The 23,932-nt window shown below is 31.8% G+C and overlaps 4 protein-coding genes across 6 annotated transcripts; 2 read left to right on the top strand and 2 right to left on the bottom strand.

The window, feature by feature from the left end:
• Nucleotides 1-709: 709 nt before the first annotated feature.
• LOC106643582 (26S rRNA (cytosine-C(5))-methyltransferase nsun-1) lies at nucleotides 710-3,814 on the top strand. Of its 2 annotated transcripts, XM_089589362.1 has the most exons (8): nucleotides 710-772; nucleotides 896-1,017; nucleotides 1,089-1,429; nucleotides 1,509-1,763; nucleotides 1,860-2,116; nucleotides 2,200-2,367; nucleotides 2,445-3,009; nucleotides 3,144-3,814. In XM_089589362.1, exons 2-8 carry the CDS (start codon nucleotides 912-914, stop codon nucleotides 3,618-3,620), a joined length of 2,169 nt encoding a protein of 722 aa, XP_089445488.1. In that variant the 5' UTR covers nucleotides 710-772; nucleotides 896-911; the 3' UTR covers nucleotides 3,621-3,814. The 2 variants fall into 2 exon arrangements, with proteins under 2 accessions (XP_089445488.1, XP_014214256.2); XM_014358770.2 differs by having other exon boundaries at nucleotides 720-1,017.
• A 116-nt stretch (nucleotides 3,815-3,930) lies between these two features.
• Ccz1 (vacuolar fusion protein CCZ1) lies at nucleotides 3,931-6,240 on the bottom strand. The gene is made up of 10 exons (XM_014358773.2): nucleotides 5,999-6,240; nucleotides 5,840-5,937; nucleotides 5,679-5,772; nucleotides 5,383-5,598; nucleotides 5,122-5,297; nucleotides 4,867-5,010; nucleotides 4,647-4,783; nucleotides 4,326-4,575; nucleotides 4,133-4,260; nucleotides 3,931-4,061 (listed from the first exon to the last, which is right to left on the bottom strand). Exons 1-10 carry the CDS (start codon nucleotides 6,071-6,073, stop codon nucleotides 4,009-4,011), a joined length of 1,371 nt encoding a protein of 456 aa, XP_014214259.2. The 5' UTR covers nucleotides 6,074-6,240; the 3' UTR covers nucleotides 3,931-4,008.
• A 2,308-nt stretch (nucleotides 6,241-8,548) lies between these two features.
• Nucleotides 8,549-9,785, top strand: LOC106643556 (uncharacterized). The gene has a single exon (XM_023390888.2). It carries the CDS (start codon nucleotides 8,638-8,640, stop codon nucleotides 9,559-9,561), a length of 924 nt encoding a protein of 307 aa, XP_023246656.2. The 5' UTR covers nucleotides 8,549-8,637; the 3' UTR covers nucleotides 9,562-9,785.
• Nucleotides 9,786-12,157: 2,372 nt separating this feature from the next.
• On the bottom strand, nucleotides 12,158-17,003 carry LOC106643558 (uncharacterized). 2 transcript variants are annotated; one of them, XM_023390889.2, is made up of 11 exons: nucleotides 16,657-17,003; nucleotides 15,899-15,961; nucleotides 15,649-15,777; nucleotides 15,439-15,573; nucleotides 15,133-15,290; nucleotides 14,747-14,812; nucleotides 14,322-14,472; nucleotides 14,063-14,257; nucleotides 13,390-13,990; nucleotides 13,028-13,310; nucleotides 12,158-12,920 (listed from the first exon to the last, which is right to left on the bottom strand). In XM_023390889.2, the coding sequence occupies exons 1-11, from the start codon at nucleotides 16,711-16,713 to the stop codon at nucleotides 12,788-12,790; spliced, it is 1,971 nt and encodes a 656-aa protein (XP_023246657.2). In that variant the 5' UTR covers nucleotides 16,714-17,003; the 3' UTR covers nucleotides 12,158-12,787. The 2 variants fall into 2 exon arrangements, with proteins under 2 accessions (XP_023246657.2, XP_089445544.1); XM_089589418.1 differs by lacking the exon at nucleotides 14,747-14,812 and having other exon boundaries at nucleotides 13,390-13,981; nucleotides 14,030-14,257.
• Between the last annotated feature and the right edge of the window lie 6,929 nt (nucleotides 17,004-23,932).

Here is a 23,932-nt window from a genome sequence, read left to right as displayed (position 1 = left end):
TTGCAATATTTGGTCATCAAATATTTAAATAACTGGTAGTGGTACTAATTTCTTGATTTTTACTGAACACTGACACTGTCGTTATTTTGAGTAAGTGTCACTACTGTACTTTGTAATTTATTAGTTCCGTACTTAAACTATCATTAAAACAACGTTTAAGTACATTGTTTCATACGAAATCAAGTAAAATAAATAACTTTCACTTAAAAAATTTTGAGACATTTGTGAAGCTGTATCACAATCATAAATCATTAATATTTGCTCGAATAAGTTTATCAGTAAAGAGTATTCTTTTTCTGTATACCTACATATTTAAACAGAAAGTTTTACAAATATCCAAGAACAAACTAGTTTCAAAAATTACTTATTTAAAATCTTTACAGTCATATCAAATGGTATATGCACATGTCTTTAAGATTTCTTTGTTATATAATTTTCAATGCAGAAAACATGCTCTCATTAAAATGATGTAATTAATTTAGTGTTGTTTATGAAAATTAATCTAATTATTTACATCTATTCTATACCTAACAAAAGAAAAGGACTAGGTTGGCTGACGTCTAAAAATTGGTTTTGATACCGAAATGACCTGATGACAGTCAGTGACTGATGAGTTGATGACAATGATGACTAGCTTACTCACACACACATATAATCATATATTCATGTACATGTGCTCTCAAGTTTCATTTCATAATTTTTTCAAAAGTGCACATGTGCTGCATATTGTGCTCTGCTGTACCGCAGGATAGTGGATTAAGCGCGTTTGTAGGTTAGTGCGCGACATGTATTAAAGTAAAAAATGTCACGTTGATTTGTCTTCGTAGAGAAAACACACGTTTTTTTCTTGAAATATAAGCGAATTTTAAATCTTGTAATTAATTGGTCTCTTTAGTTAAATTAATTTTAAAATGGGAAGGAAAGCCAAGTACGACGACAAACCGGTGACGAAAACCTCGAGGCGCAAGGAAAAATTAAAAAAACAGCCCGAAATACTTGTTCCAGGAGACCCTGAAGGTCAGTTTAGTGAAAATGTTAATTATGAATCACCTTAATATCCGTAAATTGCATTTGAACGGTATTTACAGATCAAAAACAGGGTAAATTGAGCCACAGACAGGCCAAGAGGGCAAAGAAAAGGTTGCTTAAAAAAGAACAGAAGAAAAGTACTCTGCAAAAAAAGGAGAACCGTAAAGTAAAGGGAGACGTTGAAGTGCGTCGTATTGAAAACGAAAACGTGGTGCAAGTTGTGGTGAATAAAAAAAAAAGGAAATCCAATGTTGCCGACGGCGAGCTGCAACCAGAGAAGAAAAAGTTGAAGGACTCTGTGCAGCCACAAACTAACAAATTAAAGCTCTTCGAAGAAGATCAATCAGCTCCAAAAAATGGAAAAAAGAAAAATAAGTTGAAATCTGCGGTTCATGACAGCGTAAGTTTTTTTCATCCTAGTCTTACTCAATAAATCAAAAATGTACTATTTGACTTATTTTTCATGTACTTACTTGCAGAAAGTAAAAGTAAAGTCCATTAAGGTTCTAGCTAACTCAGAAAAATTAAATGAAAAATCACTTAAAACTGGTAAAACTACTCAAATGAACGGAAACAAGCATCAAGGATTTCAAAAGCTGAATAAACAACAAGCAAAAAAAAAGAACGGTCTGTCCAAAGCTACAAGTAAAAAAAATAAGAAAGTTTTAAATAAATTGTCGACAGGTTCTGATGATGATGCAAGTGAAGATGAAGAAGAGCAAGAAGAAACAGATGTAAGTATGAAAAAATTTTAAAATGTGCACTATTTCGATTGTAAATTGCACAGCCTAAGAAAAAGATAGATTAATTAGAAATATTCACCAATACAGGGAGAATCTGTGGATGAAGAAGAAAGCGACAGAAGTAGCAGAAAGGATGAAGACGAAAATGATTGTGATGGCAGTGATAATAGTGGAGAAGAAGAAGATGTGTATAATGACAGTGATGATAGTGATGCAATCCTAAAAGACGATTTTGATGATAGTGAGGACAGTAATAGTGACGAGGAAGATGACGATCAAGACAATGATCTACTGCCTATAGAGAAAGCTAACAAGAGACTGAAAAAAAAACAAGAACAGGAAAAGTGAGTGAAATTTCTTTGTTATGAAATATTATCACTGTTTTCTTATTATAACGATCATCAATTTATAAAAATACTTGTTTTAGAAAATTAGAAAAAGCTGAAATGAGCGAGAGCATGTCTCACCAAGAACGATTTGAATTTCCCACTCAAGAAGAGCTTGAAAATCCTGTGAGCCTAAAAGATGTGCAAGAGCGAATACAAGATGTTCTTAGAGTATTATCAGACTTTAAAAAGTTACGTCAACCAGATAGGTATGAGAAAGAAAAAATAAAATAATAATGTAGTGCTGAAAATTTCAATGATTTTTTAAAAATTTTGTCCCTTGTAGATCTCGTACCGAGTATGTGGATTTGCTTAAAAAAGATTTATGTACATACTTTAGTTACAACGAGTTTTTAATGAACAAATTGATGCAAATGTTTCCGTTGAGCGAATTACTAGAATATTTAGAAGCCAGTGAAGTACAAAGGCCAATGACCATTCGCACAAACACTTTGAAAACTCGTCGCGGCGATTTAATGACAGCCTTGAGAAACAGAGGTGTAAACTTGGATTCGCTAGGAAAGTGGACAAACATTGGAATAGTCGTTTACTCCTCGCAAGTACCCATGGGAGCCACACCTGAATACTTGGCCGGGCATTACATCTTACAAGGAGCTTCCAGTCTTCTTCCTGTAATGGCACTTGATCCCAAGCTCAATGAAACGATTCTCGATATGTGTGCCGCACCGGGTGGTAAATCTTCGCACATCGCTGCGCTCATGAGAAACACTGGCAAGCTTTTTTCCAACGATGTAAATAAGGAGAGGATTAAAGCTGTAGTTGGCAACTTCCACAGATTGGGCATTAATAACAGCGTCATTACTACTTATGATGGCAGAAAAATACCCAAGGTGAGAGTTATTTCCGTTATTTTTTAAATAATAAAGATGATACAACTTAGGGATTAAAAGTTGTAAATTTACTTGATGGAATGTTTTTATCAAAACCTTGTCTTGCAAATTAATCATTGATTTCGTTTTTACAGGTGTACAAAGGATTTGACAGAGTACTTCTAGACGCTCCTTGTACAGGTACTGGAGTAGTTGCAAAAGATCCTAGCGTTAAAACAAACAAGGACGAAATAGATGTCCAAAGGTGCTGTACTTTGCAACGAGAATTGTTATTAGCTGCAATTGATAGCGTTAATGCGCGTTCCAGTACTGGAGGTGTCGTTGTGTACTCGACTTGTTCCATACTTCCAGAGGAAAACGAGTGGATTGTTGATTACGCACTAAAAAAACGTGATGTCAAATTGGTCGACACGGAATTGAAATTCGGAGCTGATGGTTTTACGAATTACAGAGAGCACAGATTCCATCCCTCATTAAAGTTAACTAAACGATTTTATCCTCACACACACAACATGGATGGCTTCTATGTAGCTAAATTTAAAAAGTTTTCAAATATTAAACCTAAGCAGGAACAGATTGTTGACGACGATGAAGAAGAAAAGTCGGAGTAAAATTGTTGGATTGATAATGCATTTCGTTTATACTGTATAAATCATAATGTATTTTTATAAAATAGTTTTCAACACTTTTCTTCACAGTGATGTATAAATAATTATGTACAATTTTCATAACATATGTTATATCTTATAGATAATTTAAATTTATGTGTATAATTAGCTAATGACTATGAAATATATGCATAAAACTTTTTACAAACAAAACTCTTCAACATAGGATTCATTAACTGCATCATCAAGCAGCCATTAATACCACAATGTTTGTTATTTATCAAAATTAACTCAATGAAAATAGAAAAGGCGTATTGTTGGTTGAGGAATGACGATCTAAAAATCTGTTGTTGTTTTACAATAGAGAGCTTTGTTTCTCTACTGCCTCGATTTAGTGGAAAAAAATGTTTCTCAGTTGTTGCTCACACAATCTTTTAACTTCGTCTGCAAAGCAAAAAAAAATTCCACACAGTTATTTATTCATAAAATGTTATTTTTGTTAACTTGACAATTACCATCAATTTCAATGATACTAGCGTTTTTTTGTTGCAAAATAACGAAGAATTCTCGTAGGTTGGATAGCTTGGCTACAATCCAATAATCACTCATAGTCTTTATAACGATTTCACCAGCTTCTTTTAATCTGAAAATATGATTATGAGTTGTAGAAAAAAAATCATCTATTGGATTAATAGTTATCTCATTGACCTGCTGGTATCACTGTATATATCAGTTATGATCCTCAAAACTTCTGGAGTAGTTACAGCGTTTGAAAAACGTTTATTGTCACCATGTATTGTGCTCTTGTAAGCCAAATTTAATTTGTTAAAGTACAGATACTTGGCACTAGAATCTGTAGAAGACACCTGTTTGGTGCATTGTTCTGCTATTGCATTTACTAGTGGTGTCAATCGAACACCGAGAAAATTGTCCAAACTTACATAAGGCGTGTTTGTGTCTAAAAAGACATTTTTAATTTTATCAACGATCATTATTGTTAAGGCAAAATAAGGGCATGAGAATACATACTGTCAACAAATAAACATACTGTGGCACTCAGTGCACGGTAAACTATTAAATATAGACTTGTAGGTTTTGTTGAATAATTTATGAATACTTGAGGCAATTTTTTGAAATCATTACTACTTGAGGGACCAGTAACGAATCTATATGGGGATCAAAAATTATTGCATCGGTATACATAGTTGGAAAATAGGTGCGTTATAACTTTATTGGAAAACGTTCTTACTTTCCATAATGAAAAGAAGTAAATGGCGATGATGCGTTTCGAGGTACAGAGCCACCATCTGATTCTTTTTCTAAATGTGCCGGTAATAGTGTACTTATTAAGTAGTTATAAACAACTTGCATATCTTCAGGTTCCAAACCACTCCTGTGGAAACAAAGAAAGAAAAAAAAAAAAAAAGAAAAGATTTTATGGTGATGCAAAGCCATAAAAATGATAGACAAAAATAACAATAAAATCCAAGTGAAAAATTATTACCATACTACTTGATCATTGTATAGAAATGCAGTGTATTTTACTTGAGGATAAGTTGCTTCTACAAGATTCATAAAACTCTGAACACGTAGAAATGTAAGTTTATCCAAAGGTAAAAACTGCAAGCCTTGAAAGATATCCAAAATATCACTGTTGCTTAATTTAATTGATAACAGATACTGCAAGTAAAAACGTTTTTGTACAGTTTACAGAAAAAAATCACAACATAAATTAAAACACCTTGAAAATGAGTCGAAAACTCACTCGCGAATAAAAATGATCTAATTTATGCTTAAGTAGAGTTACAGATCCAGCATCAGGTTCATTAAGAATAGTTTCAAATGAACCCATAAACAGACGAAAAATTGTGTACATTTGTTTTAGAATTGCTTGACAAACGGCATTTGACACCTGATCATTTTGATACTCTGGGTATTCATTGCCATCTTTTTCTTTGGTCACATATGGAACTCCAACAATCTTGAAGGATTTCAATATTTAATTAAAATTTTTAGCCAAGAAAATATTTGGTACTATTGTAAGAAACAAAAAATTCACACCATAACAAACCAAAAATTGAGTTCTGGCTGGTAATAAATTTGACGAGTCTTATGAGTGTGACAATAATCACATGTCTGTCCTGGATTGAATGACCTAGTAATAACAATTTTACATTGGTCAAGCAACTTAAAACGAAATAATGAAAATATAAATAGCATACTCAGTAAATTTTATTATTGCTTCGCTGAGACCAATATTTTTTATTTGACTGTCGATGTCTGTTTTTGATGGATAATAATACAAGATTTTGTTTTTCTCCTAGGACAAAAAAAATTTGAGTATTTGAGTCTGAAAAGTAACAATTCAATCAATGTCTCACCTCTCCTTCTCTTTTTGCATAAGTGCTGTTAAAAATGTAAAAATGTTCTAATGTAACTTCAGATTTCGATGACATACTTGAAATATGTGTCACAAATTATTTTCAAGTTTAATTTCACGAGTTGATTAATATATATATTTATTTCACCGTATTTGACAGTGAATTATAAATTGATTTTTAAATTGCTAATGACAAAAGTCACATACTTAGTAATATTTTAATTAAAAAATCTCACTAACTATAATAATGACAGCCCAAATCTTAAGACAACCTATCTAACCTGACATAAATGTGTGTACCTAACTTGAGCTGCTTGTTGCTCTCTTAAAAAAAAAAAAAAAAAAAAAAAAAAAAAAAAAAAATACCATGAAATTTTGAATTATTAGTAAATTCCGTATTTAACAATAATAACTAAATCCAAGTAAAAATGTTACTGGAAAAAAAGTCTTTGTCTTTCGTGCTAATATCTTTACTAAAAATTTTTTAATTTTTTTTATCAAGTGAAGCAATTAAAATATACTCAAAAAAATTATTTTTCGGCATATCATGCTATAGTTCTAAGAATCAATAAATATAAATCGTCGACGATGTTAATAAAGCATTTGATTTTTTTACATAAGTTTAAAAAATACATAACACTATAATTAGTTTCTAGGTGTTTGACGAAAAAAAAAAAAATTTTTAAATAGTCTTCCTCAAAAACAAATTACCATTTTGTTAAAATTAACTTTTTGTACAATTTAAAATCATCGTCAAATTGGTCTCAAATTCGAATTATTTTATTAATTTTAGTCTAGACCCATTTTGGTGTATTCGTTAAACAATAATCCGGTAGCTTTGAAATTTTACAAGTATTAAAAATTAAATAAGTATTACAACTTACTTGTGTGTCGTTTTTATTAATAATAATAACCACGTTACAAACATTAACTCAGAATATTCATTTCACAATTTTTACGCAAGTGTGTGTCAGTATGATATACTTAAATATGGATATTTTTTCAATTTATTTGAAATTTGTAGTTTTTCTATGGTGGCAGTATGATTTTTTATTAACGGACAATGCATTGATTCAAAACACAGAAAACTTGTGCTCTTCCTTGAAGGTGAGCACTTTGGTACCAAATAATGGGGAAGGATTTGTTTCATGTGTGATTGCACGAAAAGGATATCATTTTATTATTGATATAGTGCTTTTTTTAGTTGCTGTTCTTCTTGTTAATAAACGAGAGGTCTTGTACACGAAGAAATAACGAGAGAACATAATATTATATCATCAATGACGAAATAATGGTTTCATGCAATGCTGTTGAAATTAAATAAACGTACAACGTTTTAATAGGTATCATATACGTATGTTCATTGTTCTTTAACAATTTTGATAACATAGTATTCTCAAAACTAACTATTTACTTACAAATGAGACTATAAAAATTTACGAGGTTTAACAAATACAACGTATTTAAAAAGATGTAGTAACATAAAATATTATCTCCGAGAGTTTCGTAAATTCCTTACGATGAGAAAAATTTTGATCATGAGCGAATAATAGATTTTAATACAGACAAAGTCAGGCAGCGTTTAACTAATGCTTCTTGGCAGCGTTGCCTTTAAAATTGTAACGTTTTTATCATTTTTTACAGTTTTTTATAATAGTTTTTCACAAGTATCAGCTGCTCGGAAAACCTGCCTGGCTTTCCCCAAACTTAAACATCTTATATTTATATATGGCTTATGATATGCATGAATATCCCAAATCATTAAACATTTACGAAGATTTTATTTTATCTAACGAAATAATATTCAATGTTACTATTTTTTCTTTTTACGTAAGTTGCAACTCCACTGGAATAAGAAAAGCGTCTCAAAAAAGATATTTGCATTTTGCTGAGACACGAGAAAACGTTCGTTACTCAAGTAAAAGTCATAATTATTTGTCCGTGAAAATTGTTCTCAAAAAAAAAAAACATAACGAGTTCTAATAATGTCTAGCGCTTAGAAAGTTTAAAATGTATAGGGTAAGTTTTCGTTTAGTGATACAAGCACACACACATAATCATTCGACAAATGATAACAAAGGACCACAAAAAAAAATAAGTGGAAGGGTCCCTTTCAGCAACAATGCATTTCTTATGTATTTTGAGGCGCTGACTTCATTCCCATTGTCTAAATTGCTCTATCACATCACAATTTTTTACACTTGTTAACATGGGGACTACTTTAATTACTGAAATAAAAGCATTACCGCTTATGGACACGTTTTTCGTTAACAAAAAAGAATTGTGATGTGATAGAACAATTTAGACAATGGGAATGAAGTCATCGCCTCAAAATACATAAGAAATGCATTGTTGCTGAAAGGGACCCACTTCCACTTTTTTTTTTTTTTGTGGTTCTGTGTAATTTGTAAAACAGAAGAAAATTTGCCTACTATCTATAATACGTGTTTCACGGACAAAGAACTCGTACAAAGCCAACTGATATCGACATGGAACTGTGTGGCAGTTGAAACGTTTCGACATTAAAAAATCATTAACAAGACCGAAGCTACCACGTACCTACTCGATCTAATTGAATCGCAACTCGTGTCCCAACTAGCACCTATAAGCACCAATACCCAGTGTCAACTTTGGTGTACAATGTTGTTCGTGAGTATGGCTGGGACTAGCAGTAGTTCTTATTTTTGTGACGTAGGTGGTAAAACTTGCCAAACAACTAATGCTATCGAGGTGCACCAGCATATTATTCCCACTTGTGGTGAGTCGCACTGTTGTACGGTACGTTACAAGGCTTCCTCGGATAAGAGGACTCACGCGGAGGTGAAGCCTTGCAACTGGAAATCGTGTTCGAAAAGTTGTATCCGAAAATGCCATCCAACAGATGTGCACGAGCAGGTACACACTGGCGATAAACTGTGCTCGACAACCTTTACCAAAAAATCCAATCTTACGGAGCACAATAAGCAACTCCACGCGTTTGATAAGCCGTACAAGTGCCAGCTATGTTTGAAGAGTTTCACCCGAAAACACCATCTAGCTAATCACGAACGCATCCACACCGGTGTGAAGCCGTACAAGTGCCAATTTTGTTTCAAAAGTTTTGCTGAAAAAAAAAATCTCACGGTGCACGAGCGAGTTCACACGGGCGATAAGCCCTACGGGTGCAAATCGTGTTCAAAACGATTCGTTGATAAATCCAATCTGACGAGGCACGAACGGGTCCACGCGGGTGATAGGCTCTACGGTTGTCAATTGTGTTCAAAACGATTCGTTGATAAATCCAATCTAATGAGGCACGAACGGGTCCACACGGGTGATAGGCTCTACGGTTGTCAATTGTGTTCAAAACGTTTCATCGACAAGAGCAGTTTAACGAGGCACGAGCGCGTAATTCATGAGAACATCAAGCCATACAGCTGCTTCGAGTGTTTAAAAACCTTTGCTCGTAAAAGTTATCTAACGAAGCACATCGGCTGCGTACACACCTACCATTGCACCGAGTGTTCGTTAACTTTCGTCCGCAACACAGAACTTGGAAATCACACGTGCAACCAGCATTGGTGACTCCTTACGGAATTAAAAGTATTCCCAAACTAATACGTTGAACATGCAGTCAAGTAAGTTTCACTCGAGGATTAGGTTGAAGTAAATAAATCTGGCCTCCCGATTCAGTACAGCCGTTTTTTTGTAATTATAATCTGTAAATGTTTTTTTACGCAATCATACAACGTATTGTACAATCATTCTTGAATGAAAAAAAAAAAAAATTGTCTACTCTTTCGATGTAATTATTGTCAAATTATTCATATCCGACCTTCCATACAAGACATCGATAACTGGCAAAAATATCAACTAAAAATTAAAGTACGGCTGAATTAAAAAAAAAAAAAAAAAGGACTCGACCATTTATTTACATTTTTTGTCCAACAATTTATTGTGAGCTAACACTAAATATATTTTTCCATTTTACCTTGGTGACACTCCTTTCTATTTGGATTATAATCATACACTTTATTTCATGTTATCTTGAAATTTTTAAGCAAAGAAACAATACTTATTCTGAAGGAAAACACCAAGTTTTCTATGATGAAAGAATATTTTCGATTAAAAAAAAAAAAAAAAAAAAAAATTACATTTTTTATGAATAAATACAAATTTTTTTAATCGCCTCTCGTATCATACTTACATCCCGAAGCTCGTGTACTTTATGGGCACTTTTTCTAAACCAGCACAGTTATAGACATTGTAATGTCGTGCAATATCTGCAGGACGTTTAATGTATCCGAAAATAAATAACAAAGAAATTTATTTTTTATATTCAATAATAAATTGGATACTTTTTTTTATCAAGTATTAAAATATAAATTCATCATGTATAATAAATAATTCACCTCTGAATCAGCTTGAAGAAGTAAGTATATTATTGTATACTAGTATAGTATATTATAGATACACGTTCAGATATGCATGATACTTCTTTATCATTAATTATTGTACTCTAAGTATCCAGTAAAAAATAAATAAAAAACAAAAAAGGCAGGTGAGTTACTTTTAGTATCTACTTTAAGTCTAGATGTGTTTGAGTTCTCCGTAAAAACCAATGTGATTCGGAATTCTGCGTAAAGAAAAATATTTTCTGTATGATGCTTTTGGAATGAAAAATATTAAATTCAAGAGCACTATATTTTCATAAGAAAAAATAATTGAAATAATAATTTAATTAATTAATCCTTAATGTATTAAAAATAACCGGTGCAATGATTTTAAAATATTTATTATAACGAAATTTATATGTAACTTTATTATAGATGTAGGTTTCATTAATGAAAGACATTTGTATATTATCGTTAATGTTTTAATAAAAGGTAATTGCGTGTTATATACATGATACAAATACATATACAGTATAATACATCCACATTAACTTTCCTACTTTTGAAATCGTATGCATTCGTAATTTAGAGATGTTGGATCTTATTAAATTTTTATTCACACGATTGCATAGAGGCGACAATGGTTTTCATGTCAATGATTTCAAAGAATTTTTATTCAATAAATAAAATTTTCAAGTTTCACAATGAATTTGAACCATTTTTACTTTTCAACCATTTATTCTTTAGCAATATATGCAAAGAAAACTAAACGATTATTTTTCGTTTCATATCAACTTTCCGAATTTGTTGGCTAGACATTTAATTTTAAGGCAATAATAACTCTACTAGTATTTGTACGATAATTTTCTTTACTTGAACCGAAAATTATCCATACGTGTGTTAGTGCTAATGCACATTTATAATAAAATAACATGCTCATCAATTTAAAACTATGTAATGATATATATTACACATTGTACAACAAAAACTTTTTATTGGCAACTAGATTTCGTAGTTTAGAGTTAAAAGTATTATTAACTAACAGTTTTTTATGACTTTATTCTTTCTTTAGCCCTTAAATTTACTTGTAAAAAATTTATATTTTCTGAAGCACTTTGTACCTCTTCAACTAATTCGATCTATAATACACATTGCCAGCATACATTAGCACGACGGTAGGATGATATATTTAAATAAAGTGATGATCTTTGATTTGTACAACCCATCTTTCCTTTAATTCGTAAAATTACGAAAATTTAGCGAATAATCGAAAATATCATTATAACAATTCAAGATTTGATCACAGGAATTACTCTGCTGGATGAGTTTGTAAAATTGTACCAAACTATCATTACAGTGGATTGGATGATAATACTGATGACTTATAGTTGCTCTAGTTTCAAATGAAATATCGTAAGAGTAGTTACTTTTATTACATTTGTATTGCTTTTATATTATTAATTTATATTACTTTATAACTTATAATTTATTAAAAGAAAAAAAAAAAAAAAAAAATTTAACGAAAAATATCACCGTTACAGGAATATTAAATACAACTTTATACGTTATTTAACATGATAAAATTAGTTTTCAACATACTCAAACAAAATTTGAGGACATTGTATATGTGATTGAAACACTTTTAAGCATAAACAATGTATTACTTGGAGAGAAATCGTGAAGAAAACTGTAGGAATGTTATTTTTCTAAAAAAAAGTACATGACTTTAAATGCCAATGACAATTAATCTTTAACAAATATTTTCTACAACAGATATTCACAACCAATAAGGTGATGTAGTACTTGTGTCATTGTCACTTATTAAAACGCACAGATATTTGTTACAGTACAAGTAAACGAATATCAAAATACTTCTCGAGACGTAATGCTTATCAAGAAAGAAAAAAAAAGTGAAAAAACATTGTAAAGCTTCCTTGTATTTGACATTCATCTCTTTGCGTGTTTGTTGAAAAAAAAATTTTCTACCTCGGGCATTTATTTCGACTTTGGACGTTTGCTGCATCTTTGGTAGAAAAAATAGCGTCCACATCTGTGATCATGCTTCATGAACGAGAAGATGCGCACCAGGGACGAAATTTATACTATTAGCGCATTAAATAATTAAAAATTATTCAACAAAGTATAAGTAATGCCTCATATTTAGCACCGTCTTTGACTACCTTAATCTTAAAAGTAAATTATTGGAATACAATATTTCTAAGAAATTAGAACCAGCAGCAATTCCTATTAATTAGGAATCAGAATTGAAAGGAAGATTAAGCAAAGACATAGAGATATCTATACATTTAGTGGTGTACAGTACCGTAACTTGGTTTGACGCTGATTTGTATGGTTTTGAACACTTTCATCTATCTCTTACCAGTACTTGGTAAAAAATTATTGAACCCCTTTTTTTACTATTGCTGCTGAAGTTGCTGCAATAATGGACATACTTCGACTAGAGGCGTGCCTAAAATTTCCTGACACACTTGATTTATGTCAGGTTCCATCATCAACGACGATATCTGATCTTCAGTTAGCATTTCGACACTAAAAAATTGATTTGATTAAGAATATAGCAATTATAATACAAAGCCAAATCACGTTATGAAAATGTTTTTAAGAAAATAGTTTTTTATAATTTTTTTGGTATTTACCTTGCCAAGCTTTCACTATCGGAAGTTTCGTCCTCTGCGTTTAAGTAATTTATTGTCCTTTCCAGAGGACTTGGGACTTTTTTGCCTTTCAGTTCAGGCTTTTCTGTTTTCTCAGTTGTAGCCCGCTCTTTTTCGTCGTCTAGTATTCTTGAGTCGCTTGAGCGTCTTTCAGTTAAATTTGATATATTAAGCATCATCATGCCTTGGTTAAGCAATTCCTTAACTCTTTCACCTGTCCCAGAATTCCATAGAATATCAAGCGACTGTCTCCTACTGGAATTCACTAGAATGAAAATTGTATATGTAATGTATGACAAAGGAATAAAAAAATATTATAAATATTTTAAAATATAATTATTTACTGGAACTGTCTGTACTGGTTTCACCAGCTATCGAGTTACGTGATATCCACGTAGCCAAACAACCATCTAATTTGCCTTTCTTCTTAAACGTTGGACTACTCGTGAATTGAGCTCTTTTCTCTTCACTCAGACTCGTATCATTTCTTTCAATCATAGCCGGCAGAGACTTTTGTGATACCAACTTTCTATTTCTGACCTTTTCATTTGATTTGTTTGTAACATGCTTCGACTCTGGACTTACGTCAGTTCCTAGAGGCTTATATGGTATCTGGTCATCCCCGTCCGAGTCTACATCATTATCATAGTAGACCTCATCAGGAGAATTATTTAGATTAATTTCAGTCCATTCTTCTCCGTTTTGTAGTCCGTTACTTTCTTTTTCCTCAGTGGGTAACTTAATTTTTACTTTTTTTTCCGTGGGTGATAGTGTTATATCGGGAAAATTAGATGTAGAGGCATTAGTTTGATTTGGACTAGTGGCGATATGTTTGGTTGTAGTTGTAGCAATACTTCGAGGCCGATCTCGTTTTATGTATCGTCTAGGCTCAGTCAACGACATATTTATTGTACTTTTACCAAGATATTCAGAGTTGTTTTCCACCTGTAAATAATTTTATTTCAAACAATAGAAGATAAAAATTAATTTTTTATAAGTATAAGATTCCATCCATACTTTTGGCAAGGCAGAGCTGGGATCACACTGAATTCTTTCGGGAAGGCGTAAGTATTCGTCACTTGTGTAGTCAGTACTATCTGGGGATTCAGTAGTGCTAGATTCCGTTGAATTATTTTTAGATGAATTGGAAGAAGGATTTTTCGTATTCCCTACTTGTTTATTAAAATGATTTGTACTATCACATTGCCTAGTCTGTAAAAAAGTTTTAGTTGTCATGATTAACACCATACACAAACAGTTCAATGAATCAACTTACTCTATGGATTTCATCACTTATCCTTTCTAAATTTCTCAAAGCTTCTGCATACGTCATTTTGGCATCTGCAACTGACTTTTCAAGTGCACTTACTTTTAACTTTTGTTCTTCCAATACTTGATTGAAATGTGCTTTCATTTCATAATAAGGCCTATCAGAAAAGTTAATAATAACTATTTATCTGCATTTAGGGTTAAACAAATAATGTACGGTATGTACAATATTTTTATTTTAAATGTACTATATACCAAGCAATTGAGAAGGGAAGAAAAAATTACACCTTTTTACAATTTCAACAATAATAATAATGATGATAATAATAATAATAATAATAATAATAATAATAATAATAGTATTAATAATGATACAAAAACGATAAATCAGTGCATAAAAGTGAAAAATAAAAAAATCTCTATTCTACTTACAACAAGAGCAAGTTGTGTCTGTAGGCAATACTGTTTATCAGAAGCAAACTGCGGCGTGCACCCATACTGCCAACATGAAGACAATCAAAGAAACATGAATTTTCCCGCTGAGTGCGAAAATATAAAGTAATGATGTTTTTATGTAATAAATAATAAAATATTGAGTAAAAGTAAATCAATCCAGTGTACTAAAGTGATGGAAAAAAGTAACAGAAAGAAAATGAGAAATCATTCACACTTAAAATCAACCAACAACGTAACAAAATTAATATCATTCCAATTTCTAAATACACCAATAAAAACGGATAATAAAAGCATCAAAAAAACTTTATGCACTTTAATTCAAGCAAAACTATTACATTGGAGCCTTTTTTTCAAAGTATTACCTGGACTTGGCTATGGCACGCTTAAGTTCTCGTTGTAAGTTTTGAACTTGATGTTCGGCGTTATGATACAAGGAAGTTGTCCGCCTGTGTTCTACTTCACAAATAGCTCTCTCATGCTCTGACTCATTAACCCTGGAGGTAGCATGATTCAGCATTTCCTGTAAAATTTTATACTTTTTATCATTACATTTAATCTGGATATAAATGTACTCTTGACCTTTGATAAAAAAAAGTTACTATGAAAAATTTTTCATTTAACAAATAGTGGTTTTATCACTTTTATTTTTAAGATTGAATGTCATTTACCTGCCAAGCATGGTCAAAACATCGGCCCTCAGTTTTTAATCCTTCTTCTGCTAGATACACCATTTCTTTTGCAGCTGCATGTTGACTATTTGCTCTTTCGAATCTAATGGCAGCTTTTTGGGTTTCTGTGAGAGCCTAAATGGCAAAAATATTTTTCGTGTATATCTCATGTTCACGATTTTACATGCTTAAACAAACAAAAATTCTTACCTCTTTTGCTTTAAACCTAGCATCGTAATAAGGTCGAGATTTTTCTATACAAGTTCCTAGTTTTTTCGCCAAAGTGTTTATTTTATAAGTCGATTCACATAGCAACTCCCTAAATGTTGCTCTGGCATCCTGTGATAAAACATTTTGTTTTTGGTAAAAAACTTATATTTTTTGATGTTCTAAATCTTAACAGATGTCTAAATTCTTAATAACAGTTAAAGACTCAACTGTTGCGATTTTCAGGACTTACATCTAAATCAACTTCAAGTTTGTTGATGTCATCTGTTGCAGTATTTAGCCTCTCAAGTTCAATCTGCAAAAAAATAAGCTTGCTTTGGTACAAAGAACCCTTTGGCAAAGCTTACGATAACGTCTCATACATAATAACGGAAAAGAAAAATACATATAAAACATTAAAATAAAAAATCCTCATTAACTTTAACTTTCAGTTCCCTCATTGCCCTTAAAGAAATATTAAAAATACTGAAAAATTAAGTGTTGTTGGCAAGAAAAAAGCTCTTGGAAAAGGAATTTTAGGGCTTTGTTGTGAAACAACATTTATAGAGATAAAATATAACATTCTAAAATAACATCACGACATAAGTAGAGCCGCAAGTAAAAGTAGGCCTCCTACACGTCGAATTATATTGAAATATATATGTAGGCCAGCTAGGTCACAAGCATCAGTCGTTGACGACAACTATTAAATTGATGATCCTTGTAACTGCTTTTAAAGACGTATACTATAGAAGCAAGAGCGAAAGTCATAAAATAAGGGTAAAAGCGAGGATCGAACATCATATGGACTGATTCGGAAACATCAAAGGGCAGGGAGGAACAAGGGCCTATGGGAGTACCGAAATGACAGAAGGGTGAAAGCTTCACTGAGGGTGGCTATGCTTAATTAAGCTCGAAAGAAACGCGGAAGGGAGTGAGAAGGGGGTTACGGATGACAGTCCGCACACTCGGGGGCGGGGGGGCATGCACAGAGGAGAGTTTAGGTTATACCTGGACCCGGGGATCGACGGCATCGTCGGTGTTGGCTTCGAGCTGTCCGTTGCTCATCCTACACTCGATGTTACAGCCACCACGAGTAGTCTTTGGAGTCGTTGTTGGTGTATGTGTATATGTATATATATGACACTAGCAAGTTACTGCAGGAGCCCTGGGAACTCGGCTGCGGCTCCGAGTACCAGGACTACAGATGTTGATTGCTGGATGAAGGTTATAATTATTGGCCCTTTTTTTCTTGCGGACTGAGGCATAAGTATATGTATTCCAGCGAGAAGAGAGGAGTTCTTTCTTTATAATGCTCGGCGAACTCTCTTTTACCTTTCACCTGTCACTGTCAGTCACTCAAGTTACACGTGTATGCGTGCGCGCGTATATTTGTGTGTGCGTATATACTTATGCGCGTTGCATATATAATATATGTCCGTGTTTTGAGAGAAATAAAGAGCGCATCGTCTGCTTCAAAGCTCTTAAAAGCTCCTCGTCGTCGTCGTCTGCATGTATGGCGCCAAAAGCATTATGATTCAAATTCAGTTGATTGTTCTAATTTTGATTTAATTGAATAACGATAGTAAGTTTGGAAAACAGGCAAAATTTAATGTCATGCTTGAGTTTGATTTTGTTTATTTATACATATACTTATATATTTATATGAATCAGTTATTGTGCATTCGATCCACTCGCGAGCTGCAAAGAGTTACGAATTATAAACAACCAATATACGATATAATGCATAATTATCTTTGCACTGGTATTTTATTCTGCTTGGTAAAGACACGTACTAAATATATGCTTTGTCTTGTGCAGTACAACTGATTATACAATTAAGTTGGTAATAATTAATGTTGTGACTCTCTGGTCAGAGCTATCAGGAAACCTATTTTCCAGATGATCTTTCAAAAGTACTTCGGTAGAATGTATACTTTTATCAAGGTGTAGTCGGGCGAGGGTTGAAAACAAGTAAGTGAAAATTGTATGTTGAAAATAACTGCGATCGTTATTATATGTTATGTATTTGCTTTAACTATAAATTTTAAATTAGAAGTATATGTTTAATCTTACAGTAGAAGAACATTTTTAACATTAAATATAAAAGCATGAATGAATATATGTAGGATAGTAAATTATTCATGTAAATCATATTGGAAAAAAGTAATCGTTTAAAATAACGGTCAGCTTTTTTGAACTGTTTGATGTTTACATACCTACTATATATTTATATACTGGCTCTTGAAATTTTGTTACGGCAAAATTTCGCAGTACATGGAATCAGGATCACAATAACCACTAAGTGCATTTTCAATAAAGTCTTTGTAATGCATCACATTAATATAAACCGAAGCGTGTAATGTCTCATCGCAGTACGTTGAACCAACAGAAAGTACTCCAATGATTGTGTTGTCATAAACCAGAGGACTTCCACTGTCACCCTATGATAATTATGTGAAAATTTACTAATTCATATGTACTTAATTAAATTTTTTTTAAATCATGACAATACGTTATTACGTGAAATACGTACATAGCATGTACCATCTGGAAAACCCTTAGAATCTGTACCGGTTGTAAATAGTCGTGCACAAAATTGATCTTCCTTGATTTTTGATGAATAGAATTTGCATAATTTCTGGCTTAATACTTTTGCCTTGCTATAGTGCAAAGTCCGCGATGGACTTCCGCCGTGATTTAATTGGTTTTCGCTGTCAAAATAAGGTCTATGAGACAGATTATGAATCCCAAAAGACGCCAGCACCGCTGTTTTTTCAATGTAATCTTCCAAGTTGTCCCCATTTGATGACAATTTTAGTTTTTGGGTGTTGGGATTCTTTGAAAAATCAAAAGCTTCACTTATCTGGAAAGTATGATTTTTTTTAATTAATTCATTTTTTATATTGTATTTTTATCAAATTATTTGTTACTTGAGCCATCATTCATATTTTCAAGTACAATTTGCTGCTGTAAATCAATAAAAATATACTACACGTAGTTTTACATAATATATCAGGAAGGAAATTTGTTTTATTTACCTTCAGTACGACAATATCGGCTACATAAGGCAAACGACCGTTAAGAAAATATTTTTGTAAAAAATAAAATTCCTTGACATGGCATTTAACGTGAAATTCTGAATCCTTATCTTTGTCCATATCAGTGATTCCACCAATAATTGTTACTTTAGAGACTTCAAGGGTCTCCTTGTCGATAACACAATGAGCTGCCGATATGATAAATTTATCGCTTATTATACCACCACCACATATACCTCGATCGCTTGATATGGTAACTTGGTAGGGAAAATTCTTGACATCTCCATCGTAACCACCGATTATGTTCTCACTTTTTAAAGCTTTTACTAAAAATTCTGTAAAAATACGTTATTTCAGTACATAAATGTAAGTTATGTACCAACAACTAATGAATTCTTACCTTTTTTAAACAACAATAAAAGTAAATAACTTGTAATGCACAGTAATGCTTTGGTAAAATTCATTTCGAGCTGTTCTGTATATTTCCAAACTACGTACTTTTAAGTATTTTGACAATAGTCAATGAAAAATAATTATGAACCAACTACTGTACCACTTGACTGTTTATAGCATGACAAGAAACTTATCTTTGATATTCCTCTTTATATTATTGCTTCAACTAATAATTATGTACATAATTATTATGGAAAAATTGAACGAGTTCGTTACCTTAAGCTTGTCAGAATTAATTATGCGAGCCTTGATAAGATGATTGATACGAGATAAATTTACATGAATTGTCTCAACCCTATGTTCATATAATGCATGTATTTTCGTCACCGAAAAATCATGAGATGGATAAAAATCATAAATGAGGAAAAGATATATTTTTATGACTTTTACTTTTTCGACTTTTGTGAGGAGCTCCAAAAAAGAACGTTGATTATAAAGTTTGAAGAAATGGCCATTTTTTTTCTTTTCATACTTAAAAATGGTATTTTTTGCCTTTTCCAAAGAGATAGCCCTTTCGTGTACTTATCCAATGATATACGTTGGACTTTTCAAATTCTTTTATATTCATACTAACGTCAAGATACGTATGGACGAATAGATAATTCGCCACTTTTTGTTGTTGCCAAATTGAATTCATTCTGTCACATTACAAGTAATGTAAGAGACATGTATAACAAAAATCCATCTTATCTATTTAATGTTTTTCTTTGTTTATTTTTTATTTTTTATTTTTCGTAACATCATTGTTATTTAAGTAAATGGTATGAAATGTAAATAAAGTGGCACTAATGTTATACTTAATCTTTATTGTGTGAATAGTATTAAAAAATGTTTTAATGGCATCTTGCAAATTCATTTATTTGAAAACACCAATTTTTATAATATTAATATGTTGAATGTCTTATTTGCAATGAATACTATACATAATCATTAAAAATTTTACGAGATATCAAAAAAAGTTCCTCTCTATTTGAGTTGTATAAATTTATTCGACTGATATTGATATCGTATTTTAAATGAAGCCTATGTTGTATAGATATTTGTTATCCGATTGGTCTCAGCTAACCAATCGGTTTTTTTAATGCAAATAAGGGTGAGAACACATGCTAAACGATCCATCGTGGCTATTTCCATATTCCAGCAGTTTTTTGTTCCGCAAAATCTCGAGTACTACGAACGCATGGGCGAAAACAAGATCGTTATAGTCACTGTTGCACGCATGAATCGATGTCAATTGAACGAGTCTCTCTCTTTTTTTGTACAAGTTTCAGCAGCTCTCATGTTTTACTTGCTATTTTGGTGCAAATTTTGAAAATTCTTCTTCAAGTAAAGTTTTTTGCATTAAAAACTTTAGATGATAGGTAACTCTTAAAATGATAACCAAACGTTCATTTTTATCAATAATTTTATTATAACTTGCTACCATCACATTTTTTTGCCATTTAGACCATCAAGCTCTCATATCAAAGTAAATTAGGAATAAGTTGTATTAAATAAGATTACTACTGAACTACAAGATTTATAAACTATGGTAAAATAATTTTATTTTTAATAATTTTTAAACATATGTTTGATAATTTATTGGATACAAAAAACAATTTAAAGATAATATGAACGGTAAAAAAAGTTGATTATTTTATTGTAATTAACCGCTTTGTTTTAAAACGGAATGATCGCAATGTAAAATGTAAGATTAGTATTAAATTTAAGCTAGTAAATCGACTTCAAGCTAGTAACTACTAATGCGACTTGTTCGTGTCGATCAAAAAAAATTTTTTTGTTCAACATGCAATATAAAACATGTATTACCTATAATTAACTTGGACCACATTTCCTGTCTTGCGATTATGCCCTGATTTTGCAATACATGAAATTGCTATCGCAATTACTGTTGAGCGCATTTTCAATAAATTTTGTATGATGCATTACATCAACATAAATTGAAGTATCCAATGACTCGTCGCAGTCCATTGGGCCCACGGACAAAACTCCTATGATTGTGTTATTATAGACGAGGGGACTTCCACTGTCACCCTACAAAATTTTAACACAATAAACAAAAAAATAAAGAAAAATCATGATTCAACAGTAATTATGTTGATTTAACAATATGTGTAAACAACATGCGGTACGTACATAACATGTTCCGAAAGGTGAATGTCCAGGTTCTGTCTCATTTTGTTGAATTTGTGCACAAAATTTATCGTGACTTACATAACCTTCATAAAATTCGCACAATCTTTTACTTAAAATTTTGGCATTGCTGTAATGCAACCTTCGCAATGCACTTCCATTGATTTGTAATTCATTTTCGTGATCAAGGTAAGGTTTGCCGATAAGTTTTTGAACTCCAAAAGATGCTAGTACAGCTATTTTTCCAATATAATTTTTTAATCTATGCTCATTTGATGGCAACTCAAGGATTTGCGTATGAGGATTGTTTAAAAAGTCAAACGTTTCGTAAATCTAGAAAACATGATTCTAATTAAACTTGAACGATAAATATTTTTATGCTTGATAAAAAAATGAAGACAACACCTTTAGAACAGCAATATCGGCCTTGAAAGAATCGCTTGTATCCCTAATATATTTTTTTGGGTAATAATATTCCTGGACGTGGTATTCAACATAAAATTCTGAATCCTCATCTTCATCCAAATCTGTGACTCCACCGTAAACTGTCACTGAAGACACTTTCAGATTATTTTTATCGACCACACAATGAGCTGCCGATATGATGAATTGATCGCTTATTATGCCACCGGCACATTGACCTAGACTGCTGTACAAGGTCACTTGGTAAGGAAAGTTTTGAATGTCTCCATAAAAACCACCAATGATGTTTTCACTCTGTAAGGCTTCGACTGAAAAAAAAATTTTTTAAACCCCATTGCCTTTGTAAGCACGTTACATAAGTGTCACTGTTTCGTGACAGGATAGAGGACTAGAAAAAAATAAAAATACACACAAGGATGGCACAGCATATGTAAGAAGTATTTTTCAGGACTCTGGCTATGAATCCAAAGCTTCACGTAATAGTTTATTGCCTTCATTTTAACAGTATATAATTTTTTTTTAATAATATTGTAGCATTGCATGTAGTGGGCACGTATCTCCGATAAATTGGGATTGAAAGTTTATGCTGCGCCATTCTTCGCGTTGTGGCTATCAAATACTTACCTTTTCCAAATAATACTAGGTACACAAATATAGAAATACATAGAGATATATCAATGTATTTCATTTTTTGGACTTTACTGCGGACTTGTGCGTTTCAATTATTTAGTCTTTATGACTGCCGAAAAAGTGTCAATTATAGCTTTTTAGTAAAGTGTTAGCACCACTAGACTGTTCAGTACATGTAGTTATAGGTTTAGCTTCCAAGCTTTTTATATCGTTGCGAGCACGATAAAAATCCGTAGGTTTGACTCGACAAGTTCTTATCTTTCTTTTAATAGAAACAGTTAGAAACGTCTATTGATGTGAAATTTACATTTCAAAATTTATAGACTAGCGAAATCTAGTTTCAATTGAATAATATTATTATTATCATTTTATACGTTTAAAAAAAGGCAAATCATTTATTTTTACAAAAAAATTACAATTGGACAAAATTGTGTACCCACACAACCATTTACCGCAAGTGGTAGGTTTTTTTTTTTTTTATTGTATAGTCTTAACACTCAGTTTCGCAAGTATTTTCCATACTCAACAGATTTCACACTATTTCTCGTTTGTACGTGCTAATCAAATAGACTTCAAGGTGTACGGTTACTTGAACAGTATAGGGTCAATGATACATGTAACATAACACACATTTTTAAAACGTGACTTTAATCAATTTAATTTAATGTAAATTGATCCATTACCACAAATTAAAAAAAAAAAAATTTATGTCGATGAAACACTTTACATGTGCTATGTACATGATATTGAATAAATGTCACACTCCTCAGATCTTAATAAATTAAAATGAAATGTTATGTCTTTACAATTTACACGTGTTTGTAGGCAAAATATTGTTAGCAAAAGATTATCATTCACGGATGAATTTAGCTGGCATCCAAAAGTTTAATTTTATCTGTTAAGAAAATACTGGAAACTCGATCGGAAATTTTGTACATACTGTACTTATTAACAGAGGGAATTTTTGTATGTTTTATTACTTTCCGAGAGTATCCAAACGCTGTTACATTTCACCCACAAAATCATCACAACGAAATCCAAAGTAGCTAAATATTATAAAGTTTGGCGTATTAGTTTTATATTCGTATTTTAAGATTTAGATTTTGGACAGTAAAGTCGTTAACTGTATGAATAAATTTCATCAAAAGTTAGACTTTAGATCGAATGGAGATTTTGTGAAGGTGAGATATAAAAAATTACATATTTTATGCTGCGATAGTAACAACAATGAATACTTATGAGATAGAATATTTTAAAAAATTGAAAATTAATTTCAATACTTGAGCTTTCAAGTAACAGCTGTTTGGATGTATAGGTGTACCTCAGGCGTCAAGTATTTGCCTAAGCTGACAGTAAATGGAAAGCAATCAATAGTTTTCAAATTACGCAGGTTTATACTATGTCTACAGTCGCACGCGCGAGCACAGATACAATATTTATTAACAAACTTTACTAGCGAGAATTAAAAAAAATTTTAATTGACTAATAGATTTTAACCACTTGTTCTTTTTTGTATTTTCAATCCCTTTTCTCTAACCTCTCTTCTAATTTAATTATTTTCTCTCTACCACGTACAACATCTCAATTTTTATTTTTTCAGGCAAATT

Source organism: Copidosoma floridanum, unplaced genomic scaffold (genome assembly GCF_036245765.1).
Source record: "Copidosoma floridanum isolate Cflo_tuat_1 unplaced genomic scaffold, Cflo_Japanese_pri ptg000009l, whole genome shotgun sequence".
In the NCBI taxonomy this organism is placed as follows: Eukaryota; Metazoa; Arthropoda; class Insecta; order Hymenoptera; family Encyrtidae; genus Copidosoma; species Copidosoma floridanum.
This window is presented reverse-complemented; position numbering and strand designations above follow the sequence as displayed.

Excerpts from the sequence above, each read along its gene's own strand:
- LOC106643582 (XM_089589362.1), top strand. The coding sequence starts at position 912 with ATGGGAAGGAAAGCCAAGTACGACGACAAACCGGTGACGAAAACCTCG. Across the intron at positions 1,018-1,088 it reads TGTTCCAGGAGACCCTGAAG|ATCAAAAACAGGGTAAATTG; the intron begins GTCAGTTTAGTG and ends CGGTATTTACAG. Across the intron at positions 2,368-2,444 it reads AAGTTACGTCAACCAGATAG|ATCTCGTACCGAGTATGTGG; the intron begins GTATGAGAAAGA and ends TGTCCCTTGTAG.
- Ccz1 (XM_014358773.2), bottom strand. The coding sequence starts at position 6,073 with ATGTCATCGAAATCTGAAGTTACATTAGAACATTTTTACATTTTTAAC. Across the intron at positions 5,599-5,678 it reads TCAATTTTTGGTTTGTTATG|ATTGTTGGAGTTCCATATGT; the intron begins GTGTGAATTTTT and ends AAATCCTTCAAG. Across the intron at positions 4,576-4,646 it reads AGTATGTTTATTTGTTGACA|ACACAAACACGCCTTATGTA; the intron begins GTATGTATTCTC and ends ATGTCTTTTTAG.
- LOC106643556 (XM_023390888.2), top strand. The coding sequence starts at position 8,638 with ATGTTGTTCGTGAGTATGGCTGGGACTAGCAGTAGTTCTTATTTTTGT.
- LOC106643558 (XM_023390889.2), bottom strand. The coding sequence starts at position 16,713 with ATGAGCAACGGACAGCTCGAAGCCAACACCGACGATGCCGTCGATCCC. Across the intron at positions 13,991-14,062 it reads CCAGCTCTGCCTTGCCAAAA|GTGGAAAACAACTCTGAATA; the intron begins GTATGGATGGAA and ends AATTATTTACAG. Across the intron at positions 13,311-13,389 it reads AACCAGTACAGACAGTTCCA|TGAATTCCAGTAGGAGACAG; the intron begins GTAAATAATTAT and ends TTTTCATTCTAG.